At 39.5% G+C, this 22,823-nt stretch overlaps 1 protein-coding gene across 5 annotated transcripts in view; it reads right to left on the minus strand.

The window, feature by feature from the left end:
* The window catches only part of LOC122689689 (probable ATP-dependent RNA helicase DDX4), an 83,872-nt gene extending 62,646 nt beyond the window's left edge, over positions 1-21,226 (minus strand). The window contains exons 1-3 of one of the 5 annotated variants that reach the window (XM_043896338.1): positions 21,163-21,226; positions 20,043-20,119; positions 4,305-4,365 (exon numbers count right to left, since the gene is read on the minus strand). In XM_043896338.1, the coding sequence (XP_043752273.1) occupies positions 4,305-4,365; positions 20,043-20,114 (133 nt within the window). In that variant the 5' untranslated portion in view covers positions 20,115-20,119; positions 21,163-21,226. Of the gene's footprint in view, positions 1-4,304; positions 4,366-20,042; positions 20,120-20,304; positions 20,365-21,162 lie in introns of those variants that run through there. The other 4 variants (XM_043896341.1, XM_043896339.1, XM_043896336.1 and 1 more) reach the window with 4 other exon arrangements.
* Between the last annotated feature and the right edge of the window lie 1,597 nt (positions 21,227-22,823).

The following is a 22,823-nucleotide window of genomic DNA, read 5'->3' on the forward strand; positions in this document are numbered from 1 at the left end:
ACTCATTATCAGAGAAATGCAAATCAAAACCACAATGAGGTACCATTACACGCCAGTCAGAATGGCTGCTATCCAAAAGTCTACAAGCAATAAATGCTGGCGAGGGTGTGGAGAAAAGGGAACCCTCTTACACTGTTGGTGGGAATTGAAACTAGTACAGCTGCTATGGAGAACAGTGTGGAGATTTCTTAAAAAACTGGAAACAGACGTGCCGTATGACCCAGCAATCCCACTTTTGGGCATACATACTGAGGAAACCAGATCTGAAAGAGACACGTGCACCCCAATGTTCATTGCAGCACTGTTCATCATAGCCAGGACATGGAAGAAACCTAGATGCCCATCAGCAGACGAATGGATAAGGAAGCTGTGGTACACATACACTGTGGAATATTACTCAGCCATTAAGAAGAATTCATTTGAATCAGTTCTAATGAGATGCGATGAAACTGGAGCCCATTATTCAGAGTGAAGTAAGCCAGAAAGATAAAGAACATTACAGTGTACTAACACATATATATGGAATTTAGAAAGATGGTAATGATAACCCTATATGCAAAACAGAAAAAGAGACACAGTTGTACAGAACAGACTTTTAGACTCTGTGCGAGAAGGCGAGGGTGGGATGTTTCAAGAGAATAGCAGCAAAACACGTATATTATCTAGGGTGAAACAGATCACCAGCCCAGGTTGGATGCATGAGACAAGTGCTCAGACCTAGTGCACTGGGAAGACCCAGAGGGATCGGGTAGAGAGGGAGGTGGGAGGGGGGATCGGGATGGGGGATACATGTAAATCCATGGCTAATTCATGGCAATGTATGACAAAAACCACTACAATATTGTAAAGGAATTAGCCTCCAACTAATAAAAATAAATGAAAAAAAAAAAAAAAAAAAGAAAGCTGAGTGCCGAAGAAGTAATGCTTTTGTACTATGGTGTTGGAGAAGACTCTTGAGAGTCCCTTGGACTGCAAGGAGATCCAACCAGTCAATCCTAATGGAAATCATTCCTGAATATTCATTGGAAGGACTGATGCTGAAGTAGAAACTCCAATATTTTGGCCACCTGATGTGAAGAACTAACATTTGAAAAGATCCTGATGCTGGGAAAGATTGAAGACGGGAGGAGAACGGGATGACAGAGGATGAGATGGTTGGATGGCATCACCGATCGAGGGACATGAGTTTGGGTAAGCTCTGGAGTTGGTGATGGACAGGGAATCCTGGGGTGCTGCAGTCCATGGGGTCCCAAAGAGTCGGACATGACTCAGCAACTGAACTGAACTGAAATATAGAAAACAAATACTAACAGACAAATGGATGGGAATACAATAATAGAGGAGACTTGAAGACCTCACTGACATCAGTGGACAAATCTTCCAGACAGAAAATAAGGCAACAGAGATCCTAAATGACGTATTAGAACAGTTAGACTTAATTGATATTTTCAGGACATTCAGTTCAGTTGCTCAGACTCTTTGGTTAATACAGTAAATTTTGTTGTTATATGTATTTTTTTAATTGAAAATATACTAGAAGTAGCATATTAGCCTGCTGTGAACTTCAACAAAATCAAAGACTACTGTCATGAGTTTAATTTTCTAGCCCAGGTCCTACCATTTCCACCTATCTTCTCAGCTTTATAAAAAATGTAGGTGAACAAGATGGAGACAAGTGACAGGGGGAAAACAACAGCTCCCTTATCTTGATTTGTTTCTCTTATTTGCCAAGGACCTCCCTAAGTTAGTTTTCAGATCCCAAAGAAGCTCATATTATCTTTTTTTAATTAAATATTTTACTTTTTTAATTAATTTATTTAATTGGAGGTTAATTACAATATTGTGGTGGGTTTTGCTATGCATTGACATGAATCAGCCACGGGTGTACAAGCCATGGGTGTACATAGCTGTACCTGTGTACAGCCACAGGTGTTCCTAGTTTGGAACAAGGCTGTTCCAAACCATCCTCCCACCTACCTCCCCATCCAATCCCTCTGGATTGTCCCAGTGCACCAGCTTTGACTGCCCTGTTTCAAGCATCGAACTTGGACTAGTCACCTATTTCACATATGGTAATATACATGTTTCAGTTCTATTCTCTAAAATCATCCCATCCTCACCTTCTCCCAAGAGTTCAAAAGCCTGTACTTTATGTCTGTGTCTCTTTTGCCGTCTCGCATATAGGGTCACTGTTACCATCTTTCTAAATTCCACCATATATATATGCGCTAATATACTGTTATTGGTGTTTTTTACTTCTGACTTACTTCACTCTGTATAATAGGTTCCAGTTTCAATCACCTCATTAGAACTGAGTCAAATACGTTCTTTTTATAGCTGAGTAATATTCCACTGTGTATATGTACCACAACTTTCTCATCCATTCATCTGCGGACAGACATCTAGGTTGCTTCCATGTCCTAGCTACTGTAAACAGTGCTACAATGAACATTGGGGTACACGTGTCTCTTTCAATTCTGGTTTCCTCAGTGTGTGTGCCCAGCAGTGGGACTGCTGGGTCACATGGCAGTTCTATTTCCAGTTTTTTAAGGAATCTCCACACTGTTCGCCATAGTGGCTGTACTAGTTTGCATTCTCACCAACAGTGTAAGAGGGGTCCGTTTTCTCCACACCTCCAGCATTTATTGTTTGTAGACTTTTTGATAGCAGCCATTCTGACCACCGTGAGATGGTACCTCATTGTGGTTTTGATTTGCATTTCTCTGATGATAAGTGATATTGCGCATCTTTTCATGTGTTTGTTAGCCATCTGTATGTCTTCTTTGGAGAAATATCTGTTTAGTTCTTTGGCCCATTTTTTGACTGAGTCATTTATTTTTCTGGTATTGGGCTGCATGAGCTCCTTGTGGGTTTTTGACATTGAAAGTTGCTTTGTTTGCTATTATTTTCTCCAATTCTGAAAACTGTCTTTTCAACTTGCTCATAGTTTCCTCCGTTGTGCAAAAGCTTTTAAGTTTAATTAGGTCCCATTTTGGTTTTTTTGCTTTTATTTCCATTACTCTGGGAGGTGGATCATAGAGGATCCTGTTGTGATTTATGTCAGAGTGTTCTGCCTATGTTTTCCTCTAGGAGTTTTATAGTTTCTGGTTTTACATTTAGATCTTTAATTTATTTTGAGTTTATTTTTGTGTATGGTGTTAGAAAGTGTTCTAGTTTCATTCTTTTACAAGTGGTTGACCAGTTTCCCCAGCATCACCTGTTAATAAGATTGTCTTTTCCCCGTTGCATGTTTTTACCTCCTTTGCCAAAGATAAGGTGTCCATAGGTGCGTGGATTTATCTCTGGGCTTTCTATTTTGTTCCACTGGTCTATATTTCTGTTTTTGTGCCAGTACCATACTGTCTTGACGACTGTAGCTTTACAGTATAGTCTGAAGTCAGGCAGGTTGATTCCTCCAGTTCCATTCTTCGTTCTCAAGATGCTTTGGCTTTTCGAGGTTTTTTGTGCTTCCATACAAATTGTGGAATTATTTGTCCTAGTTCTGTGAAAAAATGTTATTGGTAGCTTGATAGGGATTGCACTGAATCTATAGATTTTGTTGTGGAGGTTTTTTGTGCTTCCATACAAATTGTGGAATTATTTGTCCTAGTTCTGTGAAAAAATGTTATTGGTAGCTTGATAGGGATTGCATTGAATCTATAGATTTCATTTTCACTATGCTGATTGTTCCAATCCATGAACATGGTATATTTCTCCATCTATTTGTGTCATCTTTTGATTTCCTTCATCAGTGTTTTACAGTTTTCTAAATATAGGTCTTTTGTTTCTTGAGGTAAATTTATTCCTAAGTATTTTATTCTTTTTGACGTAATGGTGAATAGGGTTGTTTCCTTAATTCCTATATCTATTTTCTTACTGTTAGTGTATAGGAATGCCAGGGATTTATGTGCATTAATTTGATATGAGTTTGGTTTAAATAGTTGCTATCCTGACAGGTCACCATCACTGTAACCTGCTTCAACACCTGAGTCTACTCTCCTACTGCCTTGTATCAGGAATCCTGACAATTCCCATAGCAGCCTGAAAGCCAAACATGCAACTTGGAGGCTGGGCAAAGGTTTTACAGCAAACCCACTAAAAAGGAGGATACACTCTAACATTACACTCTCTCTTCTCTCCCTTCCTTTAATTGTAAGAGGCTCCGAACCCAAAATATTCAAGCCAAAACGTCTCCCTAGAAAATTTAAAAACATCTTTGACAAGGTATCTATTAGTCTGCTTCTCATCCAGTGGATGAAGCCCTTAACCTAAAAACAGTTCTGCATTTTTGCTTTAACACATACCTGATGATGAAGCCAGAGTCCTGTTAAAAGTGTCTCCATTTGCTCCAGAAGAATACCTATCCTGTAAGAAAAAAGAAAACACTAGTTTTCTACTTTGAATAATAACAATGAGTAATCTATCTCATAAATACTAGAAAGTTTTAACAATTGGGTTTTGTCCAGAACAAAATAATTAAAGAATGTAAGATTTCCTGGGTCACTGCATGTTCTTTTATTTACTACTCTAAAACACCTTCACTTTAAAATTGTATGAATAGGGAGGAGTCAAGATGGCGGAGGAGTAGGACGGGGAGACCACTTTCTCTCCTACAAATTCATCAAAAGAATAACTGAACGCAGAGCAAACTTCACAAAACAACTTCTGATCGCTAGCTGAGGTCATCAGGCGCCCAGAAAAGCAGCCCATTGTCTTCAAAAGGAGGTAGGACAAAATATAAAAGATAAAAAGTGAGACAAAAGAGCTAAGGACGGAGATCCGTCCCGGGAAGGGAGTCTTTAGAGGACGTTTCCAGACACCGGGAAACCCTCTCACTGGCGGGCCTGGGGGAAGTGTTTGAATCTCGGAGGGCAACCTGACTGGGAGGGAAACAATAAATAAAACCCACACATTACGAGCCTAAAAGCAACTCCCAGCAGAAAAGTACCCCAGACATCCGCATCCACCACCAGCAAGTGGGGGCCGCACGGAGAGGAGCGGGAGGCATTGTTTGGGGTAGGGTCCGGGCCTGAGTGCCCTGAGGACAATCGGAGGGAGCTTTTGTGAGTTGCCAACTTGAACTGTGGGAGAGCAAAAGAGAGAGAGAAAATTAACCGGCCGGAACACACTGCCGGCCGTTTGCAGAACAAAGGGACCGAGAAAGTCCAGAGAAGACCTCGCAGGCTACAGACCGGCCCAGCCCCGCCAGAGGCAGGAGCAAGTCACGGCGAGACACAGGGCGCAGGCACCCGACCGGCACAGGCTGGGACTGGGGCTGGGGACGCGGAGGGCAGAAGGCGCACACAGCCGACTGGCGCCAGCGGAAACTGAGACTGGGACCGCGGAAGGGAGTAGGTGCGCCACACCCGCGGAAAGTGCGCCCATCAAGCCCCTGGCTGCCTGGACTGCTCTGACGGGGAAGGCACAAAGAGCAGGCGCAGCTTTCTGTTCCATGCTTTTGTGGAACACCCGAAGGCTGGAACCTCGTGCAGCGCGGGGCGCGCTCCATATAGAGCAGCCGGGAGCCTGAGCAGCGCAGACGGCGAAAGCAGCGCCAGCCTCTCCCCGCAGCGCCAGCCCCTCCCTGCAGCACCAGCCCCTCCCCGCAGCTCGACAGAACCAGCTACCTGAATAAGAGTCCACCTCCGCCTGCCTGTGTCAGGGCGGAAATGAGGCTCTGAAGAGACCGGCATACAGAAGCCAAATAAACAAAGGGAACTGCTTCAGAAGGGACCGGTGCAACAGATTAAAATCCCTGTAGAAAACACTGACTACACCGGAAGGGGCCTGTAGATATCAAGAAGTGTAAGCTGGAACGAGGAGCTATCTGAAACTGAGCCGAACCCACACTGACCACAACAGCTCCAGAGAAACTCCTAGATATATTTTTACTTTCTTTTTTATAAGTAAGAAAAAAAATTATTTTATTTTATTTTTTATTTTTTCTCTTTTATTTTCCTTTAAAATTCTCTGTTACTCCCCCATTACTCCTTAACTTTCATTTTCATAGATTTTTACGATTTCTTTAATTAGGGAAAATTTTTTTTCCTTTCTTTTTTTATTCCTTTTTCTCTTCTACTTTCTATTTCTCTTTTTCTCTTATTTCTTTTAAAGTCCTCTAGTACTCCTCTACTACTCCCTAATTTTCATTTTCAATACACTATAACCTTACAAAAAAAAAAAAAGAAGAGAAGCCCTATTTTTAAACTGAACTTCATATATATTTCTAAAATGTGTGTGTGTGTGTGTGTGTGTTTTGGTTTTTGTTTTTAATATAGTATTTTTAAGAGTCTAACCTCTACTCTAGATTTTTAATTTTTGTTTCTCAGTATATGATATAACTTGTGAACATTTAAGAATCCAATATTCAGTTCCCATTTCTATTCAGGAGTGTGTTGAGTACTCCCTCCCACTTTTGACTCTCTGTTTTCTACCTCAGAACACCTCTATTTCCTCCTTTCCCCTTCTCTTCCCAATCCAATTCTGTGAATCTGCGGATATCTGGGCTACGGAGAACACTCTGGGAACAGACAACTGCGTAGATCTGTCTCTCTCCTCTTGTGTCCCCCTTTTTCTCCTCCTGCTCATCTCTATCTCCCTCTTCCCTCTCCTCTTTTTCATGTAACTCTGTGAACCTCTCTGGGTGTCCCTAACGGGGAGAATCTTTTTGCCATTAACCTAGAAGTTTTATTATCAGTGCTGTATAGTTGGAGAAGTCCTGAGACTGCTGGAATAAATAAAACTGAAATCCAGAGGCAGGAGACTTAAGCCCAAAACCTGAGAACACCAGAAAACTCCTGACTACATGGAACTTTAAGTAATAAGAGACCGTCCAAAAGCCTCCACACCTACACTGAAACCAACCACCACCCAAGAGCCAATAAGTTTTAGAGCAGGACATACCACGCAAATTCTCCAGCAACGCAGGAACATAGCCCTGAACGTCAACATACAGGCTGCCCAAGGTTACACCTAACACATAGACCCAACTCAAAACTCATTACTGGGCACTCAATTGCTCTCCAGAGAGAAGAAATCAAGTTCCACGCACCAGAACACCGACGCAAACTTCCCTAACCAGGAAACCTTGACGAGCCAATCGTCTAACCCCACCCACTGGGTAAAACCTCCACAATAAAAAGGAACCACAGACCACCAGAATACAGAAAGCCCACTCCAGACACAGCAATCTAAATAAGATGAAAAGGCAGAGAAATACCCAACAGGTAAAGGAACATGAAAAATGCCCGCCCATTCAAACAAAAGAGGAGGAGATAGGGAATCTACCTGAAAAAGAATTTAGAATAATGATAATAAAAATGATCCAAAATCTTGAAAACAAAATGGAGTTACAGATAAATAGCCTGGAGACAAAGATTGAAAAGATGCAAGAAATGTTTAATAAAGACCTAGAAGAAATAAAAAAGAGTCAATTAAAAATGAATAATGCAATAAATGAGATCAAAAACACTATGGAGGGAACCAAGAGTAGAATAACGGGGACAGAAGATAGGATAAGTGAGGTAGAAGATAAAATGGTGGAAATAAATGAAGCAGAGAGGAAAAAAGAAAAAAGGATCAAAAGAAATGAGGACAACCTCAGGGACCTCTGGGACAATGTGAAACGCCCCAACATTAGAATCATAGGAGTCCCAGAAGAAGAAGACAAAAAGGAAGGCCATGAGAAAATACTCGAGGAGATAATAGCTGAAAACTTCCCTAAAATGGGGAAGGAAATAGCCACCCAAGTTCAAGAAACCCAGAGAGTCCCAAACAGGATAAACCCAAGGCAAAACACCACAAGACACATATTAATCAAATTAACAAAGATCAAACACAAAGAACAAATACTAAAAGCAGCAAGGGAGAAGCAACAGATAACACCCAAAGGGATTCCCATCAGGATAACAGCTGATCTATCAATAGAAACCCTTCAGGCCAGAAGGGAATGGCAGGGCATACTTAGAGTAATGAAAGAGAATAACATACAACCTAGATTACTGTACCCCGCAAGGACCTCATACAGCTATGAAGGAGAATTCAAAAGTTTACAGACAAGCAAAAGCTGAGAGAATTCAGCACCAGCAAACCAGCCCTTCAACAAATGCTAAAGGATCTTCTCTAGACAGCAAACACAGAAAGGCTGTATAAACATGAACCCAAAACAACAAAGTAAATGGCAACAGGACCATACCTATCAATAATAACCTTAAATGTAAATGGGTTGAATGCCCCAACCAAAAGACAAAGACTGGCTGAATGGATACAAAAACAAGACCCCTATATATGCTGTCTACAAGAGACCCACCTCAAAACACGGGACACATACAGACTAAAAGTGAAGGGCTGGAAAAAATATTTCACACAAACGGAGACCAAAAGATAGCAGGAGTCGCAATACTCTTATCAGATAAAATAGACTTTTACATAAAGGCTGTGAAAAGAGACAAAGAAGGACACTACATAATGATCAAAGGATCAATCCAAGAAGAAGATATAACAATTATAAATATATATGCACCCAACATAGGAGCACCGCAATATGTACGGCAAACGCTAACGAGTATGAAAGAGGAAATTAATTAATAGTAACACAATAATAGTGGGAGACTTTACTACCCTACTCACAACTATGGATGGATCAACTAAACAGAGAATTAACAAGGAAACACAAACCTTAAATGACACAATGGACCAGCTAGACCTAATTGACATCTATAGGACATTTCACCCCAAAACAATCAACTTCACCTTTTTCTCAAGTGCACATGGAACCTTCTCCAGAATAGATCACATCCTGGGCCATAAATCTGGTCTTGGAAAATTCAAAAAAATTGAAATCATTCCAGTCATCTTTTCTGACCACAGTGCAGTAAGATTAGGTCTCAATTACAGGAAAAAAAATTGTTAAAAATTCAACCACATGGAGGCTAAATAACACGCTTCTGAATAACCAACAAATCATAGAAGAAATCAAAAAAGAAATCAAAATGTGCATAGAAATGAATGAAAATGAAAACACAACAACCCAAAACTTATGGGACACTGTAAAAGCAGTGCTAAGGGGAAGGTTCATAGCATTACAGGCTTACATCAAGAAACAAGAAAAAAGCCAAATAAAGAACCTAACTCTACACCTAAAGCAATTAGAGAAGGAAGAAATGAAGAACCCCAGAGTAAGCAGAAGGAAAGAAATCTTAAAAATTAGGGCAGAAATAAATGCAAAAGAAACCAAAGAGACCATAGCAAAAATCAACAAAGCTAAAAGCTGGTTTTTTGAAAAAATAAACAAAATTGACAAACCATTAGCAAGACTCATTAAGAAACAAAGAGAGAAGAACCAAATTAACAAAATTAGAAATGAAAATGGAGAGATGACAACAGACAACTGAAATACAAAGGATCATAAGAGATTACTACCAGCAGCTCTATGCCAATAAAATGGACAACTTGGATGAAATGGACAAATTCTTAGAAAAGTATAACTTTCCAAAACTGAACCAGGAAGAAATAGAAGATTTTAACAGACCCATCACAAGCACAGAAATCGAAACTGTAATCAAAAATCTTCCAGCAAACAAAAGCCCAGGACCAGATGGCTTCACAGCTGAATTCTGCCAAAAATTGAGAGAAGAGCTAACACCTATCTTACTCAAACTCTTCCAGAAAATTGCAGAGGAAGATAAACTTCCAAACTCATTCTATGAGGCCACCATCACCCTAATTCCAAAACCAGACAAAGATGCCACAAAAAAAGAAAACTACAGGCCAATATCACTGATGAACATAGATGCAAAAATCCTTAACAAAATTCTAGCAAACAGAATCCAACAACATATTAAAAAAATCATACACCATGACCACAAGTGGGCTTTATCCCAGGAATGCAAGGATTCTTTAATATCTGCAAATCAATCAATGTAATACACCACATTAACAAATTGAAAGATAAAAACCATATGATTATCTCAATAGATGCAGAGAAAGCCTTTGACAAAATTCAACACCCATTTATGATTAAAACTCTCCAGAAAGCAGGAATAGAAGGAACATACCTCAACATAATAAAAGCTATATATCACAAACCCACAGCAAGCATCACCCTCAATGGTGAAAAATTGAAAGCATTTCCCCTGAAATGAGGAACAAGACAAGGGTGCCCACTCTCACCACTACTATTCAACATAGTGTTGGAAGTTTTGGCCACAGCAATCAGAGCAGAAAAAGAAGTAAAAGGAATCCAGATAGGAAAAGAAGAAGTGAAACTCTGGCTGTTTGCAGATGACATGATCCTCTACATAGAAAACCCTAAAGACTCTACCAGAAAATTACTAGAGCTAATCAACGAATATAGTAAAGTTGCAGGATATAAAATTAACACACAGAAATCCCTTGCATTCGTATACACTAACAATGAGAAAACAGAAAGAGAAATTAAGGAAACAATACCATTCACCACTGCAACAAAAAGAATAAAATACTTAGAGGAGTATATCTACCTAAAGAAACAAAAGACCTATACATAGAAAACTATAAAACGCTGATGAAAGAAATCAAAGAGGACACAAACAGATGGAGAAACATACCATGTTCATGGATTGGGAGAATCAGTATTGTCAAAATGGCTATTCTACCCAAAGCAATCTATAGATTCAATGCAATCCCTATCAAGCTACCAACGGTATTTTTCACAGAACTAGAACAAATAATTTCACAATTTCTATGGAAATACAAAAAACCTCGAATAGCCAAAGTAATCTTGAGAAAGAAGAATGGAACTGGAGGAATCAACCTGCCTGACTTCAGAATCTACTATAAAGCCAGTATGATACTGGCACAAACAGAAATATAGATCAATGGAACAGAATAGAAAGCTCAGAGATAAATCCACGAACCTATGGACACCTTATCTTTGACAAAGGAGGTAAGGATATACAATGGAAAAAAGACAACCTCTTTAACAAGTGGTGCTGGGATAACTGGTCAACCACTTGTAAAAGAATGAAACTAGAACACTTTCTAACACCATACACAAAAATAAACTCAAAATGGATTAAAGATCTAAATGTAAGACCACAAAATATAAAACTCCGAGAGGAGAACATAGGCAAAACACTCTCTGACAGAAATCACAGCAAAATCCTCTACGACCCACCTCCCAGAACATTGGAAATAAAAGCAAAACTAAACAAATGGGACCTAATGAAACTTAAAAGCTTTTGCACTACAAAGGAAACTATAAGTAAGGTGAAAAGACAGCCCTCAGATTGGGAGAAAATAATAGCAAATGAAGCAACAGACAAAGGATTAATCTCAGAAATATACAAGCAACTCTTGAAGCTCAATTCCAGAAAAATACATGACCCAATCAAAAAATGGGCCAAAGAACTAAACAGACAGTTCTCCAAAGAAGACATATAGATGGCTAACAAACACATGAAAAGATGCTCAACACCACTCATTATCAGAGAAATGCAAATCAAAACCACAGTGAGGTACCATTACACACCAGTCAGGATGGCTGCTATTGGAAAGTCTACAAGCAATAAATGCTAGAGAGGGTGTGGAGAAAAGGGGAGCCTCTTACACTGTTGGTGGGAATGCAAACTAGTACAGCCACTAGGGAAAACAGTGTGGAGATTTCTTAAAAAACTGGAAATAGAACTGCCATATGACCCAGCAATCCCACTTCTGGGCATACACACGGAGGAAACCAGATCTGAAAGAGACACGTGCACCCCACTGTTCAAAGCATCACTGTTTATAATAGCCAGGACATGGAATCAACCTAGATGCCCATCAGCAGATGAATGGATAAGGAAGCTGTGGTACATATACACCATGGAATATTACTCAGCCATTGAAAAGAATTCATTTGAATCAGTTCTAATGAGATGGATGAAACTGGAGCCCATTATACAGAGTGAAGTGAGCCAGAAAGATAAAGAACATTACAGCATACTAACACATATATATGGAATTTAGAAAGATGGTAACCATAACCCTATATGCAAAACAGAAAAAGAGACACAGAAGTACAGAACAGACTTTTGAACTCTGTGGGAGAAGGTGAGGGTGGGATGTTTCGAAAGAACAGCATGTATATTATCTATGGTGAAACAGATCACCAGCCCAGGTGGGATGCATGAGACAAGTGCTTGGGCCTGGTGCACTGCGAAGACCCAGAGGAATCAGGTGGAGAGGGAGGTGGGAGGGGGGATCGGGATGGGGAATACGTGTAAATCTATGGCTGATTTATATCAATGTATGACAAAACCCACTGGAAAAAAAGTAAATAAATATGGTTAAAAGAAAAAAAAATTAAAAAAAAATAAAATTGTGTGTATAGCATACTAATATATCACTTAAAACAATGGTCAGCAAACTATAGCCACAAGCCAAATCGGGTGGGCTACCAGTTTTTATAAATAAAGGTTTATTGGAAAAAAGCCATCCTCAATTCATCTAGGTATGTAACAGGCTGCTTCCTCTCAAACAAGTTTCCAATACTAATGGCAAAACTTTTGAACAGAGCTCTGAAATTCTTCAAAATCAAATTCAATAATTTAAGCACAAAAAGTCATCTAAAATTTACAGATAACACTTCAATTAACTGACTGAATTAGAAAAATCACAATATTTTTGTCAAATAGGCTTCTTTAAATAAACCTAAAGCTGGAGGGAGTGCACCAATGTAGGTATTAACATCGTCAGGTAATACTTTTGCTCCAAAATTTTTTTCACAAAAGACACTGACTTTTAAAAACTACCTTTATAAAGCTCGAAAGACATTCAGTTATTTTTCTAACTTACTAAAAACATATGATAAAATCACTGAAATGGCTTGGGATTTTGATAACTGCTACAGTAAAAAGTTCCAATTTATCATTACCATAGATGATAAGACAAACAAGAAAAGTAATCCAGCTTTCCCTATTTAAAGTGAAACACTGAAGACTTTTTTTTCTCTTTTCTAGTATCCAAAATACTACTGGATGAATAGAGCCCCCAAAGAGGCTAGTTTTATAAGTGTTATAACATTCAGCTTCATATAACTGATAAAAAGTAATGAAACACTCTGGCACCAAACAACTGAAAAATTATTGTTACCAAACAATCTTCAGAAGATGGAATTTAACATCCCACACACTTTCTAAGGCAAATTTTGAAAAAAAAATGTCAATAGAATTCATCTTTCATCATAAAAATCCTTAATATTTTTCATAACCTTAAAAAAAAAGTAACTTCATACTCCCTTCCAGCTACTGTACCATTTCTCTGCTCTGTTATAGGCAAAAAAATTTGTCTACATTTGCTGCCTCTGTTTTCTCAAATTCTGTATTTCCTTCAAGCTACTCTTGCTAGCCTCCATCCTCACCTCTGCACTGAAAAAGCTTATAGTAAGCATATTATGTAATAAAATTACTACTTTTAAGCTTCATCCTGCCAGAGCTCTCAGCAGCATTTGAAACAACAGACTATCTACTTGCTTCTCTGGCTTAGGGAACACATCCTTCCCAGGTTTTCCTCTTGCCCCATGGCCACTCCCTCCACAGTCTCCTTTGCCAGCTCCCCAGCTAATGTACCTTTAAAATCAAAGTGCCCCACAGTTCATGGCAGAGCCCTCTAAGTCTGTTTTATTCCATCCAACTTTACCCACTCCACTCTCACAGATTTAAATCCTATTAAAACAGATAAATTCCAGATTTGTACCTACAGCTCTGATCCCTCTCCTAAGCAACAACTAATGACTAGTATCCTTACTTAAATCTTTGCTTAGGCATCGGAAATTCAACACTGCAAATACAGAATTCTTGATTTTTTCCCTCCCAAATTGGTTCACCTTCCACATATTTCCCATTTCAGTAATGAGCACCATCATCCATCTACTTGCTTCAATATAAAAACTTAGCATCATTCTCTCTTGCATTCCCCATATCCAGGCCATCTAGTTCTATCAACTCTATGTCCACTTCTATCGTGAGGGCCCTCTCCCTCTCTTCCTTTTCTCTTTCCTTCTCAGATTTCACTTTCTACAAATGTTGCCTTATCTTACTATAGTTTAGCCATGCTAGAAATTTGTTGTTGCTCAGCCACTCAGTCATGTCCGACTCTTCGCGACTCATGCACTGCAGCACAACAGGCATCCCTGTCCTTTACCGTCTCTCAGAGGTTGTTCAAAGTCATGTCCATTGAGTCACATGATGCCATCCAACCATCTCATCCTCTGTCATCGCTTTCTCCTCCTGCCATCAGTCTTTCCCAGTATCAGGGTATTTTCTAATGAGTCAGCTCTTTGAATCAGGTAGCCAAAGTACTGGAGCTTAAGTAACAGTCCTTCCAATGAATATTCAGGACTGATTTCCGTTAGGATTGACATGTTTGATCTCCTAGCAGTCCAAGGAACTCTCAGGAGTCTTCTCTGACATCTCAGTTCAAAAGGATCAATCCTTGGCACTCAGCCTTCTTTACAGTCCAACTCTCACATCCATACATGACTATTCAAAAAACCATAGCTTTGTCTAGATGGCCCTTTGTTGACAAAGTAATGTCTCCACTTTTTAATATGCTGTCTAGGTTGGTCATAGCTTTTCTTCCAAGTAGCAAGCATCTTTTAATTTCATGGCTGCAGTCACCATCTGCAGTGATTCCAGAACCCCAGAAAATAGTCTCTCATTGTTTCCCCATCTATTTGCCATAAAGTGATGAGACCGGATGCCATGATCTTCGCTTTTTGAATGTTGAATTTTAAGCCAGCTTTTTCACTCTCCTCATTCGCTTTCATCAAGAGGCTCTTTAGTTCCTCTTTGCTTTCGGCCATAGGGCTGGTATCATCTGCATATCTGAGATTATTGGTATTTCTCCTGGGAATTTTGATTCCAGCTTGTACTACATTCATCCTGGCATTTCACATGATCTACTCCACATATAAGTTATATAAGCAGAGCGACAATGTACAGCCTTGACGTACTCCTTTCCCAATTTGGAACCAGTCCATTGTTTCACGTCCAGTTCTGACTGTTGCTTCTGGCCTTGCATACAGGTTTCTCAGGAGGCAGGTCAGGTGCTCTGGTATTCCCATCTCTTTAAGAATTTAACACAGTTTGTAGTGATCCACACAGTCAAAATCTTTAGCGTAGTCAATGAAGCAGAAATAGGTGATGTTTGGAACTCTCTTGCTTTTGCTATGCTCCAATGGATGTTGGCAATTTGATCTCTGGTTTCTCTGCCTTTTCTAAAACCAGCTTGAACATCTGGAAGTTCTCGGTTCCTGTTGAAGCCTAGCTTTGAGAATTCTGAGCATTACTCTGCTAGAGCATGAGATGAGTGCAACTGTGTGGTGGTTTGAAAATTCTTTGGCATTGCCTTTCTTTGGGAATGAAATGAAAACTGACCTTTTGCAGACCTGTGGTCACTGCTGAGTTTTCCAAATTTGCTGGCATACTGAGTGCAGCACGTTCACAGCATCATCTTTTAGGATATGAAATGGCTCTATACTAGCTATAGTAGCAGAGAAGGCAATGGAACCCACTCCAGTACTCTTGCCTGGAAAATCCCATGGATGTAGGAGCCTGGTAGGCTGCAGTCCATGGTGTCGCTAGCAGTCAGAGCCACTTCACTTTTGCTTTTCACTTTCAGGTACTGGAGAAGCAAATGGCAACCCACTCCAGTATTCTTGCCTGGAGAATCCCAGGGACAGGGGAGCCTGGTGGGCTGCTGTCCATGGGGTCACACAGAGTTGGACACGACTGAAGTGACTTAGCAGCAGCAGCAGCTATAGTAGATTGAATAACGTCCACTCGATATCAAGCCGTAATTTCTGAAAAGTGTGTTATATTCTTTGAAAAAAAAGCAGTTCTAGCCGATACAACTAAGAGTTTTGAAATGAGCAGATTACCCTGGATTATCTAAGTGGGCCCTAAATGTCATCACAAGTGTCCTTAAGAAAGGCCAAGGGTATTAACACAAACACAGAGAAGGCCCAGTGAAGACAACAGAAAGAGATGCAGCCACAAGCCAAGGCTGCCTATAACCAACCAGAAGTTGGAAGAAGCATGGATTCTCTCCAAGACCCTACTGAAGGAAAACAGCACTGCTGAGACCATGGTTTCTAACTTCTGGCCTCCAGAACTGTAAGAGAAATTTTTCTGTTACTGTAAGCCATCTAGTTTGTGATAATTTATTATAGCATCTATAGGAAACTAACACATTGTACTTCTTCCTGTTGTCCTGATACCCTAAGTTTGTTCTCTCTTCAGATCTCTGCACATCATGTGTTACTGGGCCTCTTTCAGGTCTCCGGCTCATGAGTCATAGTCTCAAGGAATATCTTCCTCTCCACCTGATCTGAATCTACCCATACCAATCTTCTTCTCCCTCTCTCCCTCACACACAGAGAGTTTCCTGATTATTTTATTACTATCATTATTTAAGAATTTTCACTATTAGTATATGATTTTTAATGTGCTTATTCTGTCTCCTCCAGTAAAATACAACATCCATGCCAGCAAGCCCCTTATCTATCATGTTTACCACTAGCTCCAGCATCTAATAAGGCTCAAAAAAATTTGTGGAATGAGTCTTAGGTCTTAACATTACCTATTTTTAGAACACTTAGCTATAAAACATTTATAACCTCTTTACTCATCCAAGTGAACCAATTTAGAAATTTTAAAACTTAGCATTATTTCAAATATTATAAATTTCAAAATAATAATTGTGGATGCACTAATTATCTTAAGCAGTTTCCACTTTAATCACAAGAGTATATATGCCTACTGAAATATGCCAGAAAAAAAGGCAAAAAGATCAGACAGAAGAGACGAGTGTGTAGACTCACTGGTCATTTAATAAGAAATATTACAACTAGCAAGCAAACCCAGTATCCTGTTACAGTCATCACGCTCATTCATTTCATCTCTCACCCCAACAAGCGTGCGCACAATGTGCAAACACCTAACAGATGGTGACTGCAGCCATGAAATTAAAAGACGATTACTCCTTGGAAGGAAAGTTATGACCAACCTAGATAGCATATTAAAAAGCAGAGACATTACTTTGCCAACAAAGGTCCATCTGGTCAAGGCTACGGTTTTTCCAGTGGTCATGTATGGATGTGAGAGTCGGACTGTGAAGAAAACTGAGTGATGAAAAACTGGTGCTTTTGACCTATGGTGTTGGAGAAGACTCTTGAGAGTCCCTTGGACTGCAAGGAGATCCAACCAGTCCATCCTAAAGGAGATAAGTCCTGGGTGTTCATTGGAAGGACTGATGCTGAAGCTGAAGCTCCAATACTTTGGCCACCTCATGCGAAGAGTTGACTCGTTGGAAAAGACCCTGATGCTGGCAGGCATTGGGGGCAGGAGAAGGGTATGACAGAGGATGAGATGGCTGGATGGCATCATCGACTCAATGGGCATGAGTTTGAGTAAACTCCGGGAGTTTGTGATGGACAGGGAGGCCTGGCGTGCTGCGATTCATGGGGTCTCAAAGAGTCGGACATGACTGAGCGACTGAACTGAACTGAACTGAACTGAACCATTTCTGGACTACTGTAACTGCTAGATGACCAAATATTTCTCAACCTCACATTTTGTATTATTCTATCCCCACACAGTACACTCACTTCAAAAACCAGCATTGGGAAGTTCTAAAAACTAACAGAAAAGCAAATTTTTGAACTGTTAGTTCAAAATTATATAAGCCTGTGTTAATACTAAATCTCCAAAGAAGGATCCTTAGAAGCATTCAGAAAAGGCTTATCACATAATAAGAACCTCCTGCATAGCACAGGGAATTCTATTCAATACTTTGTAAAGACCTATATAAGAATAGAAGATAAAAAAGAATGGATATATGTATATGTATAACTGACCTATTTTGCTGTACAGCAGAAACACAACATTGCAAACCAACTGTACTCCCAATTTTTTAAATTAAGGAAAGGCTGATCACAGATATTACTACCAATCCAAGATGACCTCAGAGGCAATACAAATTGCACAAAAGGGAAGCCCAGTTGCTTCTTGAAACAGAAATCCAATTACAACAACCAATCAAATGGTGCCTTTAAAAGAAAACGGGCTGAAGACCTCAGATTTCTCCCACATAAAAATGTCATGTGTTCATCCTTAGCTTCTACACATCTTATTCAACGAAGACAAGCAAACAAAGCCACTGAATGCATCATGTTCCTTCAAGTTAAGTAGGTCAAGTTACTAACTGCACACCTAGCCCCAAGTGTTAAGTTTGTGAACAAATGCAAAAAGTTTACTACAAATTGGCCCCACACAGATATGTACTAAGAATCGTAAGGTAGAAATATTAACATTAATATTAATATTAACATTAAGATTATTAATTTACATTATTAAATAATGTTAATAATGTACATTAAATATTAACATTAACATTAATATTAATTAACATTCAATCAGTATGACCAGCATTGAGAAACAAAGTTTGTTACTGAATAGCACAAAGACTCCCAAAAGGTAAATCTGGAAGCCGGACAGTTGACCATCCTCAATTTCAGACACCCTTTGCAATAACCATGCACGACATTCTACAGTGCAGTATCCCATTTGAATAATACTTAGTTAAGACAAAATCTCATAGTAAGAAAAAGTAAAAATTAGACAAGTCCAAGTGGAAGAACATCTGTACCTATGAGTTAAACTGTGTATTACAACACATCTACCAAGAACCTGGGAAAAAAAGAACCACAGAAAATTATTTGACCAAGTAATTCCATTTTTGAAAAAAAATACTCCCAAATTAAACAATAAACTGTAGCTATTCATGACAATACTACAGTGTAAAGATAACACTTTAATTTCTACCAAAAGAAAATCAATTATGCTTTGGTAGTTCTAGTCCATTAAATACTACACACCCATATGAAATTATTTTTAGGAAGTTAGTAATATGGAATAGCTAGTGCTGAGGAGTGAAAAAGCTGAAATAAAAAACTACTATTACATACAATCATTAGAATCCATGGAAAAATGTGCTTGGGAAATATAGAAGAAAATTGACTAAAACCTCAACAGAGCATTTGTGCTAGTGAGCGAGATTATAGGTAATATTTGTCCTCTTTTGGTCTTACAATATTCTTACGATATTGTAACATAAAGAAGACTATAAAAAGATAACATACAAAGAAGTTATTTCTAAAAAAAGTCCCAAAGCAAGAAACATGATAAATTCAGATTAACATCTTAGGTATTTTAATCTAAAGTTTATATGCAAACAGGCCAAATTCAAGAAAGACAAAGAAGTAAATTTTATGTTTTGGGGTAAATTAAGAATTTCTATTAAGACACCACTTGAAATAGAAAGTGTCAGAATTGACTAACATAAATACAAACTGGAAATCCTAAGAGGAAAACAAATTGACTTTTGGAGACATTTTCAAGTAGATAAAACTTATGTAAAAGCAATCCATTAAATACACTGTCTTCCAAAGTAGACTCTCTTCACCATCTTAAAGTCAAAACTAAAATCCAAAAACCCACTCCATAATCCCCTCAGGTAAATTTCAGTGTAACTCTTCAAAAGCTATTGAGGAAAAAGATCTGCAGATTTGTACATCTGAAGATCAAACGGATGTTACCATCTGAATCAACCTAATGTTTTCATCTTGAGAGCCCTGCTTATATAAAACCAAATTTCAGAATTCAAACTGCCACCCAAAAACGAATTTTATTTTTCCATTTTCTATATACAACTGTATCTTAGAGACATTCAACCACATTAACACAAGCTTGCTTTCACCCACAATAAGTTCTAAATCACTGAGATTTAAATTAAGTTGCTAAGAATATTATACCCGTTTTAGGTTTTAATTATTAAATTATGTCAGACTGTTTTCTTCTATTTGAGGCTTAGCATGCTTCATCATTCCCTATAAGACAGTTAATAACAATCACATGGAGAAGCACAGCATGCTTCTCACCACAGATGAACTTTCTCACCACAGAGGTTTTCAACTCTGAGAAAATCTGTAGCATTCAATAACTACAAACTTTAAATTTTATTACCTTCTCAAATACAGGAACATAGGAAGACACATGAGGGTTGATTAGCTCTGCTTCCCAATCTTCATCTCCCATGGCAGCTTCCAGTTCAGTTTTTATAGAAATACAAACATGCACATTTAGGCTCAGTCAGAATCAGAGATCAGAATTTTACCTTTAAAAGCATAAATCATCATTTCACACATATACCTCCAAGCTACACAATTAACTCTTGATCCTCCCCAAAAGTTTTTGCAAAAAGGCCAGTTAAAGTTTTGTTTCTTACCGAGAGATACCATTTATATTCATCCTTTTGGCTCAGACGGTAAAGAATCCGGCTGCAATGCGGGAGACATGGATTCGATCCCTGGGTTGGGAAGATCCCCTGGAGAAGGGAATGGCTACCCACTCCAGTGTTCTGGCCTGAAGAATTCCATGGACTGTATAGTCCATGGCGTCGCAAAGAGTCGGACACGACTGAGCGACTTTCAATTTTTTATCTTTAAAAATTAGTTGAACCACTTATCTAACCACTCTAGCAATCACCATGTCCCGGTGGAGTTCAGGCCTTTCCCCAAAATCTGTTGACAGAATTTATTTTCTCACCCAAGGGTTCCCAATGCGTCTTACTGAATATTAAGGGGGAGGGGAAATTTTTCAGATACTACTCCAGGTTTCTCCCTTCAAAACTGGGTACGACGTTTCGCGTGGGGTTTATTTAGTTTCTTTGCGGGGGTCGGGGGGAGTGACCAGGGATCAAGGCCTTGAAGTTTGGCAGGGAAGGAAGGGGTGATTAGGTGGCCCAAATGTCTCCCACAAACAACCAGTTTCGCCAAAGAGGGTGTATACACGAATAGTTCTACAACCATCCGTGTTTAGAGAGTCTTTTTCTCTCAATACGGATGGTATACTACCATGTGGTCAAAAATGCTCCTTCGCCTTTCCTGCAGGCCTCAACCCCAGACTTCGGACACGCACCGTGCTACTGGATCCTCCGGCAGGAAGCAGAAAGACCCCAAAGGACGGCTTCAAACCCCTGCCCACCCCAACCATTCTTCACTTGGCCCGAAGTCCAGCTACAACTAGGAAGCCCAGAGCGTTGGGATGAAACCCGAACTGGGAAAAGAGCCGGCGGCCCACTCACCTCTCTGCAGCTTGCTCTCCCGGAGTCCTCACCGGCGCTGACGCGACTTAAACAGCTGCACGTGCACGACGCAGACTGCGTCGTACGTGGTGCACGTGCACGACGCAGACTGCGTCTGGTGCGCCGATCCAACAACAAATGACACCAGGCGACGAGCTCCATCAGCCAATCAGCGTCAGGCAGCAATGTCGTCCCGCCCCCATCTCCTGCCTCTCCTACCCTATGTGTTCGCGTTCAAGGTCGCAATCAGCTGACCCATTAGGTTCCGGACGGAGTGGCCCGTTAGGCCTAGGGGTACAAGGCTGACCGTGGGTCACTTTCTCTGGATTTTTCTGCGGGGGTCCTCAATCTGGAGAGACTATAGAATTTTCCTATGTAAGCGCTGCAAGTCAAAGTTAAAAATAGAAGAGGAATTAAAACGTCCTCCTACCTACCTCTTTAAACTTTCTCTCCTTTTTTGCCTACTGCAGTCCCTGGCAGATGGCCTCTATTTCTGAGGCGCTTGCTTCACATCCAGGGGGTTTCCAGGCACCTCAAAGTATGGCTGAGGCTCGGGGTGGTGGGGTATTTCTTTTTCTTCCCAGACTGAAGGATGAGACTGTCACGCCGATACCTAGGAGGCTGTGAAGTCAGTAACTTGTCTTACAGAGCTAGAGGTCGAATTCTTTGGGAAGGAGACACTCTCTGATCCAGAAGGAAGAAGTAAATTGTGCTGGTGAAGGTCGTTCGTTAGATTTGTGACCACCTGTTTATATCCCCACTTACTGGCCAAACCTAAGGGTGTCCGAAGGTCATTTCGGTACTTACACTCGTCAACCAGTTAGTGTTTGTTCTGTCCCACAAAAAGTCAGGGAAATCTTTCCGTATTTTCCCATCCCTCCAAAAGGCATAACAGGCCGCTTGAAAAATACCATTTTTATTTTTGGCTTTATTTTCATCATTTTCATGCTCTGAATCTTTTAATAAATCCCTGAATAGTTCAGAAATGTAAGTCCCAGCACAGTCTGACACTCAGGCATAGAGGCTGAGGTACTTTATGGAACACTTTACACTTTCCAGCTCTTGAACCATCATTATTGATCTCTTTAATTAAAAATACTTATTTTCTTTGAATCCTTAAAAATATTTATTTAGTTAGCATCAAACTTTGTCAGACTATTATCAAGGTGAATTATCTTTAAAAGATTACATTGAACAAAAGTGAAACCAGAATATTTTTTTAATTTTATTTTTTTCATTTTTAATAATTTCTATTTTTAAACAAAATTTTTACATCACACTCTTGAGGCATCTTATACTTTCAATCGTATATGTATGGGGGAGAGCTACCAACACTCTTTCTGATGCTCTGAATTTGTACACAGGGTCCTCTGATGTATTTTTACTCACCGTGAATTGAATGTTCTTTCAAAAATTTTTATGTTGTGGGAAAATATGTATTAGGTGAAAATAACAAGATATGAAATTGTGTAGATAGAATGATAACCAACTAGGTTTTTTTTATTTTAGGAGTGGAAAGCTTGGAAACATTTTCTAAAATGAGCATATTTTTTTTAAAACATTTGGCAAACATTCTCTGCTATTAACTCTAGGAGAGAAGAAATTTTTGTGCTTTCAGGTACTGCAGTGAAATAGTTCTTTATGAAACACTCAATATAATC

This window comes from Cervus elaphus, chromosome X, assembly GCF_910594005.1.
Source record: "Cervus elaphus chromosome X, mCerEla1.1, whole genome shotgun sequence".
In the NCBI taxonomy this organism is placed as follows: domain Eukaryota; kingdom Metazoa; phylum Chordata; class Mammalia; order Artiodactyla; family Cervidae; genus Cervus; species Cervus elaphus.